Raw genomic sequence first — 16,129 nt, forward strand, 5'->3', positions numbered from 1 at the left:
GTTCAAATTTAGATGTTTGTTAAAATTGTGTTTGTTTCATTCAAATTTAGATTCGAGTGGTAATTAGTTTTACTTGATAGATTCACGTCGAAGGAATTTAGGCTTGCGATTTAGTTTAATAAACATATCGTTTTGTTACGGTAAAATTTTGATAAATCAAACAATTATCCAAAGCATTATTGTCAAATTTATAATAGAGTTTTCTGTATTCATGATAGAATTTTAGCATCAGTTAAAGATTTATTGTTTCATATGGAAAAGATCATGTTAATATATTTTTGTTGTTGTGATGACAGCTGACGTCACTTTCCGTCATTACTAAGAATCAATGACGACAGCCTGTTGTAGCTGTACAGCGGCGCTGCCTTACCTTTCCAGAGAGTATATAAACACGTTACTAATAGATGTCCATCGCTAATCTTTGTTACTTGTTGCTAGCATGTTATTTTTCTCTATTGGTTTATTAAATATATATTTTGAGTTATCATGTTCCTTAATTGGAATACTTCGTCGTGGATACTCACAGCACAACATTTGTATTCGTTACATTTTCACTTAAACATTTTCGTCCAATTTATATTGTTTTCAAAATAGACAAATCCAATCAATATTTGATTGTTTGTGGCGAGTGCTGTTCCAGTCAGAACTGCACTTAAGTGCGTGATGCATCTGCATTCCACAGCAATGCTGAACTGAAGTGAAGAGAGCAGTTGATCGATTGATTAAGCGTGTATGTTTGTTGTAGCTTCTCATCCAAATGTTAACTCCTTGTTTTTCATTTAATTACTCTTTTAAATGTGATTTAATAAAATGTGATTGTCCATATAATCTCTCATTCTTTTCTCAATGCAACCTATTCCTCAGTGGTGACCCATGGACTAAGAATGAGCTGATTTTTTGACCACGTTTTTTTAAGCCCACTGCTGTTCCAGATCTCTTTCAACTGCTTTTAACTATCCTACAAGATGCCTATTGATGAGCAACAGACTCAAGTTGCTAAAGTTGCTCTGCGTATTCCTCCTTTCTGGAAAGCGAACGTGCGATTGTGGATAGCACAATGTGACAATGCTTTTACATACAGTGGCATTTCCAGCGATCAAACAAAGTTTTCTGCCCTCATCGCTAACATCGATGGTGAGACGCTTGCCCATGTCTCTGATATTGTTCTCAATCCTCCGGACTCGGACAAATATAAGAAGCTGTGCGCCAGACTCGTTAGTGAGTTTGAGGATTCTGAGCAACTCAAAATTAAAAAACTTTTGACCGAGTTACAACTCGGTGATGAACGCCCCAGCCATCTTCTCCGCAAGATGAAAGAGCTCTCTGGAAATCAACTTAATGATGATTTTTTGCAAAACTTATGGATGCAGAGGATGCCGGCCCATATCCAAACTGTATTATCAGCTTCGTCTGAAAAACTTGATCAGCTTGCTGTCATAGCTGATAAAGTCGCTGAAGTCGTTCAGCCAGGTGTGATTTGTGCCACATCAAGTAATGTAACTTCACCTGATCACTCAGCAAGCATTACTACTGAAATGCTTGCGAAGCAAATTGAGGCACTTCAACTGCAAATTTCTGAGTTGTCTCACAGCCAAAGGGCGACCAGGTTCCGCCCCCGCTCAAGATCTCGCTCAAGTAAGGGTGAAGATTTAAACTTGTGCTTTTACCACAACCGGTTTGGGATTAAAGCCCGGAAGTGTCAAATGCCGTGTAATTTTAGACAGCAAAAAAACACCACACCCCCGTCATAGCTGGGTTGGCGGATGGTGTCAGAAAGCCCAGTCGCTTATTTATCCATGACCGAAAGACTGGCCAGAAGTTTTTGATAGATTCCGGGAGTGAGATTTCTGCATTACCTCCTTCCTCTTTTGATAAGAGAAAGTGTTGTGAGAAATTCTCACTTTTTGCTGCTAATAACAGTAAGATATCTGCTTATGGATTTGTCCACAGGCAATTAGATTTAGGTCTGAGGAAGCCTTTTCCTTGGACATTTGTGATTGCGGATGTAAGTTCTCCTATCATTGGTGCAGACTTTTTGCTACACTTTAATCTTCTTGTGGATCTGAAGCGTAAGTGTCTTGTCAATCCTGAAACTGCATTGTGTACTTATGGCAGTACTGTCCATAAAGGCCAACCATCTATTGTGACTCTTTCTGCTACCTCAAATTATGAGTCCCTATTATCCCAATTTCCAGATATAACAAATCCTACATTACTTAAGCAGGCTGTTCCTCATAATACTGTGCACCATATCTTGACTCGTGGACCACCTGTGACATCAAAACCTAGAAGGCTTCATCCCAAAATATATCAGGCAGTGAAATCTGAGTTTGAATTTCTTTTGGAGCAAGGTATAATTCGTCCATCAAAGAGCCCATGGAGTTCGCCTCTGCATGTTGTACCAAAACATGATTCTACAGTTCGTCCTGTGGGTGATTACCGAAAGCTCAACTCTGTTACTGAATTTGACAGTTATCCTATACCTTATTTGCAGGACTTTGCGCACTCACTATATGATAAGAAAATTTTTTCAAAACTTGATATTTTTAAGGCATTTCATCAGATTCCCATTGCAGAGGAGGACATTCACAAAACAGCAGTGACTACCCCATGGGGCCTTTATGAATACACTCGGTTGTGCTTTGGACTAGTGAATGCTCCACAAACATTTATGCGTTTTATGCATGAAGTTCTCAGGGGCCTTCCATTTTGTTATGTATATTTGGATGATATTCTAGTGTTTTCAAAAGATGCTGCAGAACATAAAGAGCATTTACACACAATCTTTCAACGCCTTAGTGCTTATGGCCTCAAGCTGAATATTTCAAAATGTGTATTTGGTGTTGGTGAACTTGAGTTCCTTGGGCATCTTATTTGTCCAAAAGGTTTGAAACCCTTACCAGATAAGGTTCAAGTAGTTCTAAATTTTAAATTGCCTGAAACTATTGGGAATCTTCGCAAATTCTTAGGCCTTGTAAATTTCTATCGGAGATTTTTGCCTAAAGCAGCTGATAGCCAAGCCATCTTAAGTGCACTTCTTAAAGGTTCCTCCGGCAAGAAAGATTCCAAGAAAAGAATGAGAGATTATATGGACAATCACATTTTATTAAATCACATTTAAAAGAGTAATTAAATTAAAAACAAGGAGTTAACATTTGGATGAGAAGCTACAACAAACATACACGCTTAATCAATCGATCAACTGCTCTCTTCACTTCAGTTCAGCATTGCTGTGGAATGCAGATGCATCACGCACTTAAGTGCAGTTCTGACTGGAACAGCACTCGCCACATACTCCCCCCTCAGTGTCAACGGTATCTCTTGGGGAAATGCACATGACGGCCAGAACGGGTTGTGGCTGTTGTAGACTGTGGGGCTTTATCTAAAACTGCGGATGGAGCTGGAGGTGTTAGGTTATGGCGAGAAACAGCATCACCCTGTTCACTGTTGTACAACATGTACCAGGCATTGAAAATATTCCTGCTGATGTAATGTCTCGCATTGATGCCTTGGATTTTCTTCCATCTATTGATTATTCTAAAATCGCTGCAGCTCAAGCAAATGATGTTGAGTTGAAATCTCTTTTATCAGCCGAGACATCTCTGCAATTCAAAATAATCACATTTCCAGAGTCAAATGTAGATTTGATGTGTGATGTTTCAACTGGAAGAGCTCGCCCATACGTTCCAGATGAGTTTCGTCGAAATGTTTTTTGCTCCCTACATAACATTGCCCATCCTGGTGTGCGAAAGACACAGCACCTGATCAAATCTAGATTTGTCTGGCCCAAAATGCTCTCAGACATTGCCAAATGGGCAAAATGTTGCATCGCATGTCAAAGGTGTAAGATTCATAGACACACTAAAGCACCATTGGCAAATTTTCAGGATCTTTCGCAACGATTTGACCATGTCCATTTGGACCTGATAGGCCCCCTACCTCTTTCTAATGGCTACTCTTATTGCCTGACCCTTATTGACAGATTTTCGAGATGGCCGGAGGCCCAACCTCTTAAAGATATCTCTGCGGAAACGATCGCTGAAGCATTCTTCACTTGTTGGGTGTCCCGATATGGTGTACCGTCTGTGGTAACCACCGACAGGGGACGGCAATTTGAAGCTTCTCTGTTTCGCTCTCTTACTCAGCACCTGGGGATACACAGATCCCGAACAACAAGTTACCATCCTCAATCTAATGGGTTAATAGAGGAACTACACCGTCCTCTTAAAACTGCCATCAAGTGTTTTGGCACTGAAAAATGGACTGAGGTGCTTCCGTTGATCCTTCTTGGTTTTCGTGCTGCCTTAAAGGAAGACATTGGTTGTACCCCTGCTGAGCTGGTTTTTGGAACCACAGTTCGTCTACCTGGTGAACTCCTTGTTCCAAACAACCAACCCTGTGATCCTACAGACTTTGTAAATAAGTTACGTCAGCACATGCAATCACTTCGTCCAACACCTCCAAAGCGTCATGGTGATGGCAAGGTCTTTGTCCATCCAGATTTAACAATTGCCAGTCATGTATTTCTACGACAGGATATGGTGAGGAGACCACTCCAGCCTCCTTATAGTGGCCCATTTAAAGTTCTTCGCAGATCGGAGAAAGTGTTTTACCTGGACATCAATGGAAAGACAGAATCTGTTTCGATTGATAGGGTGAAACCGGCGTACATTTTGTACAACAGTGAACAGGGTGATGCTGTTTCTCGCCATAACCTAACACCTCCAGCTCCATCCGCAGTTTTAGATAAAGCCCCACAGTCTACAACAGCCACAACCCGTTCTGGCCGTCATGTGCATTTCCCCAAGAGATACCGTTGACACTGAGGGGGGAGTATGTGGCGAGTGCTGTTCCAGTCAGAACTGCACTTAAGTGCGTGATGCATCTGCATTCCACAGCAATGCTGAACTGAAGTGAAGAGAGCAGTTGATCGATTGATTAAGCGTGTATGTTTGTTGTAGCTTCTCATCCAAATGTTAACTCCTTGTTTTTAATTTAATTACTCTTTTAAATGTGATTTAATAAAATGTGATTGTCCATATAATCTCTCATTCTTTTCTCAATGCAACCTATTCCTCATGTTAATTACATTTATTTTGTGTTATAAATTTTTTTCTTATATCCTCTCTATATTTCATAACATTATAACAGGCCTAGAACGATGAATATTGTCCTAGCTTAATAACAAATGATACTTTTAGTTTTCACTGTGTTATATTTTATATGAATTTCATTAAAGGGATTTCAAATATAAACCCTGCTAAACTAGCCGTTGATAGACCTGTGTTGTTAAAACTTGGCCTTCAATGCCTTCAGCTTAGGTCAAAATTTGTATTTGTTTTTTTTTATATTAAGTCATTTCTGACAACCACAACATAATAGTGATGATATGGAGATCTGTCCTAATCTGCACCCTTCAGCACACATGCAAATCAATGTCTTAGATTAATAACACATGATATTATATGAAAGTTAAGTTAGTGTAAAAGGATCTTAAATAAAACTCAATGGCAAAGGCCGTTGATTGGCCTGTGTTATTTCAACAAGGCTTTCGATGTCTTGAGCTTTTAGGTTAATATTTATATTCCTTTCATAAATTTTAACTAAAATAAGTTCTTGAAATCACAATATAATAAACATTCTAGTAATATATTATAGCATGATAATATTTCAATAATATGAAGATTTATTATCCTCTTTTTAAACTTTTAATTTAGGCTTTAGTTCTGTTTCAAATAAAATAAAAACAACTTCTATTTATGTTTCTTATTATTTCATTACTTCTTTGTTTCAAGATTTCTATTTCTTAATGATAATTTAATTCAAGGTATTCTTTACATCTATATGTAATATAAATAAATTTATGAAACACTTATTAATGACTGTTGTTTTAGATACTATTATTTATTATTATTATTATTATGACAACACTCACCTAAAGGTGTCTAAAAGAACATTCACACTGCAAAAATTCTAGCTTGCAACTCTGAATTCGCATATGCTATTTTATTTTTTCAAATGCAGTGTAAAGGTTGTGGTGATTAGATTAAATAATATTAAATAAATTGATTCAATAAAATTAATAATCACAACAGTTTAATAATAATTAAAAAAAAAAGAAATCATATTAAGTTACAATGTAAAAGACTGACAAAATTAACGACAGCAGCATTTTTAGAGAGGTAATGTTCACCGGCTAGCAAGCCCGAATGAATGTTTATCTTTGGCTGTTGCCAGATTCTGGAAACTAAAGTTTGTACACCAGGGATGTTGCCATCACATAAAAAAGGTTGAGGGAAATGTTTTGCACTGCCATCTGGCGAGCAGAGTTCATCGCCATCTGGTGAGAAGGTGGTTCACCACAGTACTCCCCCCCCCCAAGTGCCTTGGCACTGAGGTCACAGATATTTGGAGTTGAAACGGACCCTCCTCCCAGATCGAGTCACGTTTGTCTTTGGCAGAACAGTGTTCGTTTCAGCATTTACCATGCTGGAAGTTGACTCTGGGGAAGGAGGTCTCGAGATAGGAACGGATGCTTTGGAAACACTTTCTGTTGAGCTGGTTTTGTCGAAGTTCACAGAAAAACTGGGTTTTAAACGGTCAACACTAATAGTTGTCGGTTTGTTGTTGATGGAGATGGTTAAGAATTCTTCAGCTCTTTCTATGACTTGAAAAGGTCCGTCATAGGGAGTTTGGAGTGGTTTCTTAACACCACCATGACGGACAAAAACATGGGTGCAGCTCGCAAGGGAAGGGTGGACAAATGAGCCTGGCTCACTGTGTGATGATGCTGGGCTTGGAGCTAGAGACTGCATCATGTTCTTCAGTTGATTAACAAACTCGGACGGATGAGGTTCGTCGCTATTTGATGTAGGAGCTAGGAATTCACCTGGGAGACGAAGTGTCATACCGTAGACAAGTTCGGCAGAAGTGCACTTTAAGTCCTCTTTGAATGCAGAGCGTAGTCCCAGGAGAACTATAGGTAGGGATTCAGTCCATTTAAGTTTGTTGTGGCACTTGAGAGATTGCTTGAGCGAGCGATGAAAACGCTCTACCATGCCATTGCTGACAGGGTGGTAGGGGGTAGTTCTAATATGTTTAACCCCAAGCAATCTTGTTAAAGATGTAAAAAGGGAAGACTGGAATTGTCTCCCTTGGTCCGTTGTGATGATAGAGGGAACACCGAATCTGGACACCCACTGTGACACAAATGCGCGTGCCACAGTCTCAGCTGTTATGTCACCCACAGGAATGGCTTCTGCCCACCTTGAAAAACGGTCGATGCAGGTAAGAAGATATGCGAATCCTTCAGAAGGTGGCAGGGGTCCAACGAGGTCTACGTGGACGTGGTCGAATCGACGAGATGGCTGAACAAAAGGTTGTATCGGACTACGGGTGTGTTTGCAGACTTTAGATTTCTGGCAGTCCACACAAGCCCGAGTCCAAGTGACAACATCTTTTGCAATTGATGGCCACACGTAGCGATCTAGAATCAGCTTCTTGGTGGCTCGTATGCCAGGGTGAGACAGGTTATGCAGCTGGTCGAAGACTAATTTTCTGAAGGCAACAGGAACGAAGGGACGCAGCTTGTCTTTTTGAATGTTGCACCAAAGTTTCAATTGGTTTGGTATGGTGACGACTTTCAGCTGAAGCGAGTTTTCGCTGTTTTTCAACAAGTTTTGCAGCTCGGTGTCAGTTTCCTGCGCTATAGCTAGATCCTCAAATGTCAGGACTTTTAACTCATTGATTCGCGATAAAGCATCAGCAACGACATTTTCAGAACCGGATATATGCCGAATGTCTGTACAGAATTGAGAAATGAAATCGAGGTGTCTGAGCTGTCGTGGGGAGCAAGAGTCAGAATTTTTTGTAAATGCAAAAGTTAAGGGACGATGATCGGTAAATATAATAAAATTTTGTCCTTCTAGCTGGTGCCGAAAATGTTTAATTGAAGTGTAGATAGCTAGAAGTTCCCTGTCGTAAGTACTATATTTGGTTTCTGTTGCACTCAGTTTACGGGAGAAAAATGCTAACGGTTTGAACCTGTCGGGGGTTGAACAATTTAAAACTGCTCCAACTGCAGCGGAAGAAGCATCAACCATGAGACTAATTTGTTGGTCAGGAACGGGATACGCAAGAGTTGTAGCGTCAGCTAACGCGGATTTACATTTCGAAAATGCGAGTTCAGCTTCCTGATTCCAAGGTACGAGACGTTTATCGTTTTTCTTACAGTTTGAAAGCATTTTATTAAGAGGATCTTGAAGTTCAGCTACATTCGCTAAAAAACGCCTATAAAAGTTGAGCATTGCCAAGAAATGCCGAAGTTCCATAATGGTATCAGGTTTCGGAAAATTACATATTGATTCAACTTTATCGGGAAGTGGTTTAATGCCTTCAGCAGTAATAAGACAACCCAAAAACTTAACTGACGTTTTCCCTAACACGCATTTATCGGGATCAATGTGTTCAGTTTCGGAAGATGAAGCTATGAGTATATCGTCAAAGTATGGAAAACAAAAAGGGAGATTTGATAACACTTGATGAATGTGTCTCTGAAATGTTTGTCCGGCATTACGGAGTCCGAACGGCATAGCAGTGTATTCGAAAAGACCGAACGGTGTAGTTATCGCGGTTTTAGGGATGTCTGCTGGGTTGATTTTTATTTGATGGTAAGCCCTAGCGAGATCAACAGTGGAAAATATTGTTTTATCGTGAAGATTTTGTGTACAGTCTTGAATGTGAGGGACCGGGTAGCGATCAGGGACGGTTACTGAATTAAATTTCCGATAATCGCCGCAAGGTCGGAAATCTCCGTTTGGTTTTTTTACTACATGGAGGGGACTAGCCCAGGGGCTTTTTGATGCGCGAAGAACGCCAAGTGACATAAGATATTCGAATTCTTTACGAACTGCTTCTAAAATTTTTGGCGCGAGACGGCGGGGTTTTGAAAATACAGGGGGCCCTTTAGTTTCAATATGATGCAAAACTTGGTTTGAGAGATTAGTCGGGATTGGTTGTGAAGGATTAAGTAATTCGGGATATTGTTTTAAAATATTATGATACTGAGTTGTACCAATCAAAATGGATATATTGGATTCTAAGAAATTGATTTTGGGGGGTTGGCCGTTAGAACCTATCATAGTTTTCGCATCGATAATTCGGTGATTTTTACAGTCGACATATAAATCAAAATGCTCTAAAAAATCTTTGCCGATAATTGGTTGGCGTACGTCAGCAATTACAAAGGACCAAATGAATTGCCGTCGCAGATTAAAATCTAATGCTATCCGTTTCGTGCCGTAAGTTGGAATAATAGTGCCATTAGCGGCAAATAAAGTGATATCATTTTGTAATTTCGCGTTAGGAGCATAAGTTTTTGGCAAAACGGAAATATCTGCACCTGTGTCGATTAAGAAAGTCATATTTGAAGAAGAATCGGCCAACATAACGCGTTGCAAAAGGCGGTCGCCGTTTTGGCCGGTGGACGATCGCCGACCTAGTTTTCCGATGTGTGGAGAAAAGAACAAGGTGGGGTGCATTTTTTTGCTTTAATACCGAAATTGGTGTGATAAAAACACTGTCCATTTATTGGTTCTTTAAATTGTTTGAATCTTTGGGAATTGCTCCGCCTTCTAATATGTTTGTTGCGCTGGTTTTGGGTATCATTCTGCCGATGAACCAACGCTGTTAATTCACTAAGCTGCCTAGATAGCTGTGCTATTTGTGCCTCCATATCGCATGTAGTTTGGGGCTTAACGACGCTTGCTGCGTAAACGGAATGTGGGTTGCACGTTTCGTGAATCTTGTCGGCAACAACAGCCAACTGGCTAAGTTCTTGGTTCAGAGCCGCGAGAATTGATTGAGTGTTGTGGGGCAGTCTGCCCAACCAGAGCGATTTAAGTAATGGCTCACCAACAGATGATCCAGCTAAGGAACGCATGCGCGCAAGTAACTGTAAGGGACGCTGATCGCCCAATTTCAAACCTTGAAGCAATGTGCGGATTTTCGAAGATTCGCTCTCGGAATGCGAATCTATTAAGCGCTTTTTAATAGCAGAATACGGAAGATTGTCAGGTGGAGTAATTAGTATGTCACTGATAGAGGTTAGTACGTCAGCGTCAAGAGCTGCTACAACGTGATTAAATTTTGTTAGTTCAGTAGTTATATTAGCTAATGAAAATTGAGCCTCCAACCTAACAAACCATAGCGTTGGATTTGATTTCCAGAAGGGGGGTGGTTTTACAGAAACGTGTGCGATTTGTGCCTCTGGGGTGATAGCCATTATTACAAAATCAAGATTTGCCCAAAAAACAAATGAAAAAGAAATTTAGAATGTTGTTTTTATGGGTGAAAATGAAGAATTACGATCCGGAAATATTTTACGTGAATTTTGTACACATTTTTAAGCTAAATTCAGAATTTTACAGATAACACGGTAAGTAAACAATTATGCATGAACTGAGTGCAAGAGGAAACACAAATACACAGTATTTTTTAAAAAATCAAAGAGTAAAAATTAAATAAACATACCATTTTGAGGCAGCTCGAGGATCGATTTCACGTGCACATGCGATACATGAAGGAAAAAATAAGTGCTTGCATTTTTATAAAAAAAAATTGTTGTTAACCTTAATTTTTAAGAAAAAAATTTAGAAATATTTAAGGTCCAGAGCAATCGGCACAAAATTTGAGCCGATGATTAAAGATTTAGAAAGTTACGCGTTAAATTCATTTAGGGTCACCAATCTGTGGTGATTAGATTAAATAATATTAAATAAATTGATTCAATAAAATTAATAATCACAACAGTTTAATAATAATTAAACAAAAAAAGAAATCATATTAAGTTACAATGTAAAAGACTGACAAGATTAACGACAGCAGCATCTTTAGAGAGGTAATGTTCACCGGCTAGCAAGCCCGAATGAATGTTTATCTTTGGCTGTTACCAGATTCTGGAAACTAAAGTTTGTACACCAGGGATGTTGCCATCACATAAAAAAGGTTGAGGGAAATGTTTTGCACTGCCATCTGGCGAGCAGAGTTCATCGCCATCTGGTGAGAAGGTGGTTCACCACAAGGTCACTTAAAGGAGCGCTCACACGAAATGCGGTTGCCACACCTCTGGTCGCTGTCGAGGAAATATCAGAATCTGAGATACGTGAAATATATTTTCCACGGAAAAACTCCCTAATCAGGTTCCCTTTTTCAAAGGCGACCAGAATTTCGGCAACCGCATTATACATTCTAAGCATTTTCAACAGAAACAAGACTAAAAACTGTCTACAGTCATAGTATTTACTCTCTGGATTCTTGACCAACTTGCGGACGAGCTTTTCCCTACTCATAGTCTTGGGATCACACTGCTTGGACTCTAACACAAACCTCACACAATTTTGGAGTAGTTTCTTGTTGTTGAACCAGTGCTTTTCCAAGACTGTGAAAAAAATCCGGCAGTAGTTCTTCTCCTGGTATGAAATGAAGGCTTCTACCTTTTCAGTCCTGGTGGCAGGCTCATAAATGCCCAAACTCTCTTCAAAATACAAGGCAACCATTGAAGAAGACAGAGCATCTGGAAACGCATCCATGGCTCTCTTTCGATCAAAAGACTCTTGAGTAGAAAGAAAATATCGTTTCGTCTCAGCCTGCTGCTTTTACTGCCCGGGAAACGGAAAATGCATCTGTAGTTAATTCCATTTCGTGGGCGGTGTGTCCCATCGCCGAGTTTCACTTTCCAAAGCTGGTGTTGCATCATATCTTTTTTTTAAAAGAACTATTGCCATATCTTTATCTGGAATTGTTTTCAACTCTGTGGTCTTTTTTTGTTGTTACAATGTCTTTTTTTGGAAATGGTTTAAAAGTTTCCAACGCTATTGTAGGAACTAATGAAATCTTTTGGCTGTCGTTATGTCATTTTGAAGTAACACAAATCCCATTAAATCTGGGAGCAATTTATTTGAATAACATTGCAATGGATCTTTGGAGTGCTCCTGAATTCATATGGTACTTCTTGTGATGCTTTGAAAACCATTGGTGTTGTTTCAAAATCCATTGCGATCATCCAAAGTTCATTGGGATGCTCCACAGGTTGTTCTGAAAACTATAAGGACGGGGTTGCTTCTAATTTCAATGAATTTTTTCTTGGGATTTGCGATGCTATGAAATCCATTGAAATAACGTTGCTCTTGAACCCATTAGAATGCTTCAAGATCCATCGTGTTTGGAAATGCTCTAGTGAAATCCAGTTGCTTTGAAAGCTGTTGGAATATCGTTGCTCTGAAGCTATTGGGATGCTCCAAGTTCCGTGGGGATTTTAGAGCATCACAAATACCCAATTAGGGGGACCTATTCCATTTTCTTAAAACATTCGAGCTGCCAACATTGAATCTTTTATTTTCTGCCACTTGTCTAGAGCAAATGCGAAAGTTTTACGAGTTGAAACGCAACGAGTTAAAAAAAAAGATATTATAAAACGTTGGCACTGCGAGTGTTTCAACAAAATGAGGCAGATCTTCCAAATAAGGGAGACCCGTCACATTTTTTCGAAATAACATTCCGAAATAAATAAATAAAAATTCATTGCAACTTTTATTGCATGCAATATGTACGAGACTATATGCAAAAATCTCGAAATGACTATTTATAAAAAATTACGAAACGGGCAAATGGAGAAATTACGCGATACCTCCAATGACAGAAATCCACCTGTGACAATCCTCGCTTTAACCAAAGACACATCGTCCTAATGGTTTCACAGGTTTCAAAATCACGGTTTTAATTTTTTAGCCGGATGGTTTTCCCACAAATTGTCTGTGACGTCTCTCCATTTTCCTTTAGTTATGGCATCGTTTAAAGCATGGATTCTCAACCTTTTTAACGTTGCCGCCCCCTTAAGGAGCAAAAAACATTTAAACGCCCCTCTTTGTGAAAATCCAGTTATTTAGAGCATGGTGACGGAGCAATGTGTGCTGAATTATAAGAGACAAGATTAAGCAATTTATTAAGAGTTAAATTTGTTTGGTTTTTAAAAAAATAAGGTGTACATTAACTCGATACTTTTCTCACTGCAGGTAATCGCAGTCCATTTGTTGTAATTAAAATAAATACGGTAATGAAAAAAAAATACAAAATGTCACCAAACTGGAGATTTTTAAAAAGAGTTTGAAAACTTTTAAAATATTTTAGTTATTTGTTAATTCTAAAACCCAAAGAAACCTATGCTTAAAGAATCATTTATTCTTAATTAAAAATTTAGAAAACACCCAATATGATTTCTTTACACTAAAAAGTAGTATCAACGAAACATTATTTTCTTAACGTTCGGTTCAATACTTTTAGTGAGGTGAAGACACAAGTCCCCTCGTTGCACAATTTCGAGTTGATTTCTCTTTTTTTGTGACAAGATCAGTAACAGCACTGTAGAAGTAACAGCACTGTTCAACAATGTAGAAGGAAGGGAAGGCATTTAAAAAAAATTTAACGATAGTTCACAGTCCTGGGTAGAGGCGACTGTTTTGTTACCTTGAAGCCAAAATTCTGTGAGACGATCACCACTTCGAAGTTTCATTAGTTGAAAGTTCGACCAATTCCTCATAAATCTGAACCTCTGCTGTTTCAATATTCACAAAAGAGTTCATAACTCAATAACCCATTGAGAGACTTCCAGGGAACAAAACATCTTTAAAACGGTCAGAAAAGTCCACGTGCAAAGAGTCAAGGTGTTGACAATATTCGTATACATTATCAGAGTGAATTTTACCTGCTTGGCTAAACTCATTCCAACCAAAATTCTGCTTCCACAAAATGAATTTTTTCAGAAAGGCAGAACTGACTGATTTTGTAAGAATCAAATTGACCTCGTCACCTTGAAGAGCTAAATTAATGCCATTAAATTTTATAAATAAATCCGCCAAAGTTTTCCTTAAATTCTAGCTATCTGTCTCTCAGAGCTACATCTCTGTTTAATCGGAACTCAAGAACAGAGTTGAAAAGATTCCAAAACCTATTGATACCGGAGAACTTGGAAAGTCAGATATTCTTGGTGTGTAGTAACAAGCGATTGAATTCTTCATCATGCACAGCTGTCTAAATAATTAACCGTTGAGAGCATTACTGTAAATTTTGTTCACTGCAAATATGACATATGGCAGTAACTGATGCAAACGGTTGCTGAGATTTTTTCCTACTAAATGCTGTCTGTGAATCACGCAGTGCACAGTTAAAATATCTGATATTTCCCTTTTCAAAAGGGCGATAAACCCACGATGCCGACCCACCATTACAGGAGCGCCATCAGTGGCAATTGACATAATATTCGCAAGAGGAATGTTTTTCTCTTTTAAAAATAGAATTGCCTTTGGTATCTACAATCGAGCTTCTTGCAAAAAGCATCTCTTGAATACTTTTTCCACCCTTTACGAACCGGACCTACAGTAAAGCCTACATTGCATGGCAAGGTTGATTCAACAACTTGAAGGGAAAATTCGTTGGATATCAAAAGTTTGCATAAATAAACTTCAACGTCTTCAGCCATCTCACCATTTCGTCCCCGTACTGTATCGCTGCTTAATGGGATATTTTTGATAACATTGGATGTGGCTGAATGGTGTAAAACTGTTTCTAAAACTTCCGTGACAACCGGCAGTATCAACTCTGTGAAAGAGCTGGATAGTAGGAGCTTTCCCAGAATTAGAGATAAATTTTGATTTATTATAAGATTTATTATTTGATTTATTATTTATTTGAAGCTATAAAACCATCGTCGCATTTTTGTGACGATGCAGCTACTAGCAACCCTGAGACCGAAGGTGCCTTCAGAAACTTGTCTTTGATGTTCGTAAAAAATGACAAATTTTTATTTCGTTTGTCAGTATGAGATTTTTGCAAATGCAAAAAACTCATACTATAATGTCACAATACTCAGGTATTTTTTCGAATAACTGTATAAAAATTTATCCTCAGTAGTACTGTTATTATTTTTCTTGCTAGCTAACTTTCTTAAAATTCGATAAATTGCATTAAAACCGGTTACATCTCTGACCCAGCCCTTTTTCCTCTCCTCTTGTGTAGGAATGTACAGCGATATTTTTCCTCTCCTTAATATTTCTTAAATTTAACTGACATAAATATTTTTTGAAATTTCCACGATTTTTCTTTTAGAACAATGTTCAATGTAGTTTTCAGTTCCCTTTAGATTCCTAACTTAAAAGTTTTGTTCTAAACTTAAAAGAGAGAGAAACTGACGTACTTCCTTCTCCTATGACTCTCCACACGCTACTGGTGAAAGCATATGAAGTGTTGCCATAGGTAGAGATTTCTGCTATATACCACCTGTAGTTCCTTTCGATATCCAATTGTTTTCCATTCAACAGATAATTCTTTTATTTAAATATTAAATTTACTTGATAGTATTAAAAAAATTCAAAAGCTAACTTGTTTAAAAGCAAAATCTTCAGAAATTTTCGAAAATCGGTTCAACATCACCCAATACATACCATCCCACATTAGTAATCCCATGGTCTATCGCCCTATCGCCAGTGTACCAGCGCTGTCATTTTACAGTTGTAGTAATGTCATTTTCGACCAATAGCTAGATTCGACTACCTTGAAATTTAATCACATTGAAAAACGAGCAATAGCATCAGTGATTTTTAGTTTAAAGATAATTAAATTTTTCAAAAAATGAAGGATTTGTTTGAAAGATTATTTAAACTTTTTTTACACAATTATTATTTCTGTATATATTACCATTCGATTAGATGATATTCAATTAAAATATAGATATTTTGGAGAAACGTTGGGAATGTTCTTAATACTTAAATTAACACTCACTGTAAGTAATTGCTAAGTTTTTTTTTTCCAGTCTTAGAATTATAGCCAGTTAGCTGATAAGATTTTAAGAACATTTTCTGTGTTAAGATTACTCAATATAAAACGTCTGACTGATCGTAGTAAATAAGTGCACCTTTTTCTTTAAGATTGAACAAATAAATTATTTATTTACTTTATTTTTTCTTATTTATTTGGTTCATGAAAAATGAAAAATAAATACATATTAGTGCAACTCAAAAAAACACACACACAACTATTTGCTTTGTTTTTTAATTGGACAAATTTGTACCTCAATTTT

At 38.1% G+C, this 16,129-nt stretch overlaps 2 protein-coding genes across 2 annotated transcripts; one reads left to right on the plus strand and one right to left on the minus strand.

Annotated features, from left to right (window-relative positions):
* Positions 1-3,416: 3,416 nt before the first annotated feature.
* Positions 3,417-4,820, plus strand: LOC122272108 (retrovirus-related Pol polyprotein from transposon 412). Its single transcript, XM_043055220.3, has one exon. The coding sequence runs from the start codon at positions 3,417-3,419 to the stop codon at positions 4,818-4,820; it is 1,404 nt and encodes a 467-aa protein (XP_042911154.3).
* A 4,676-nt stretch (positions 4,821-9,496) lies between these two features.
* Positions 9,497-10,282, minus strand: LOC147801561 (uncharacterized). The gene has a single exon (XM_087154486.1). It carries the CDS (start codon positions 10,280-10,282, stop codon positions 9,497-9,499), a length of 786 nt encoding a protein of 261 aa, XP_087010612.1.
* Positions 10,283-16,129: the final 5,847 nt, after the last annotated feature.

This window comes from Parasteatoda tepidariorum, chromosome 11 (genome assembly GCF_982258835.1).
Source record: "Parasteatoda tepidariorum strain Cologne lab strain chromosome 11, Ptep-v5.0, whole genome shotgun sequence".
Taxonomy (NCBI): domain Eukaryota; kingdom Metazoa; phylum Arthropoda; class Arachnida; order Araneae; family Theridiidae; genus Parasteatoda; species Parasteatoda tepidariorum.

Bases quoted from the DNA above. Each gene is read 5' to 3' on its own strand.
- LOC122272108 (XM_043055220.3), top strand. From the start codon at position 3,417: ATGGCGAGAAACAGCATCACCCTGTTCACTGTTGTACAACATGTACCA.
- LOC147801561 (XM_087154486.1), bottom strand. From the start codon at position 10,282: ATGGCTATCACCCCAGAGGCACAAATCGCACACGTTTCTGTAAAACCA.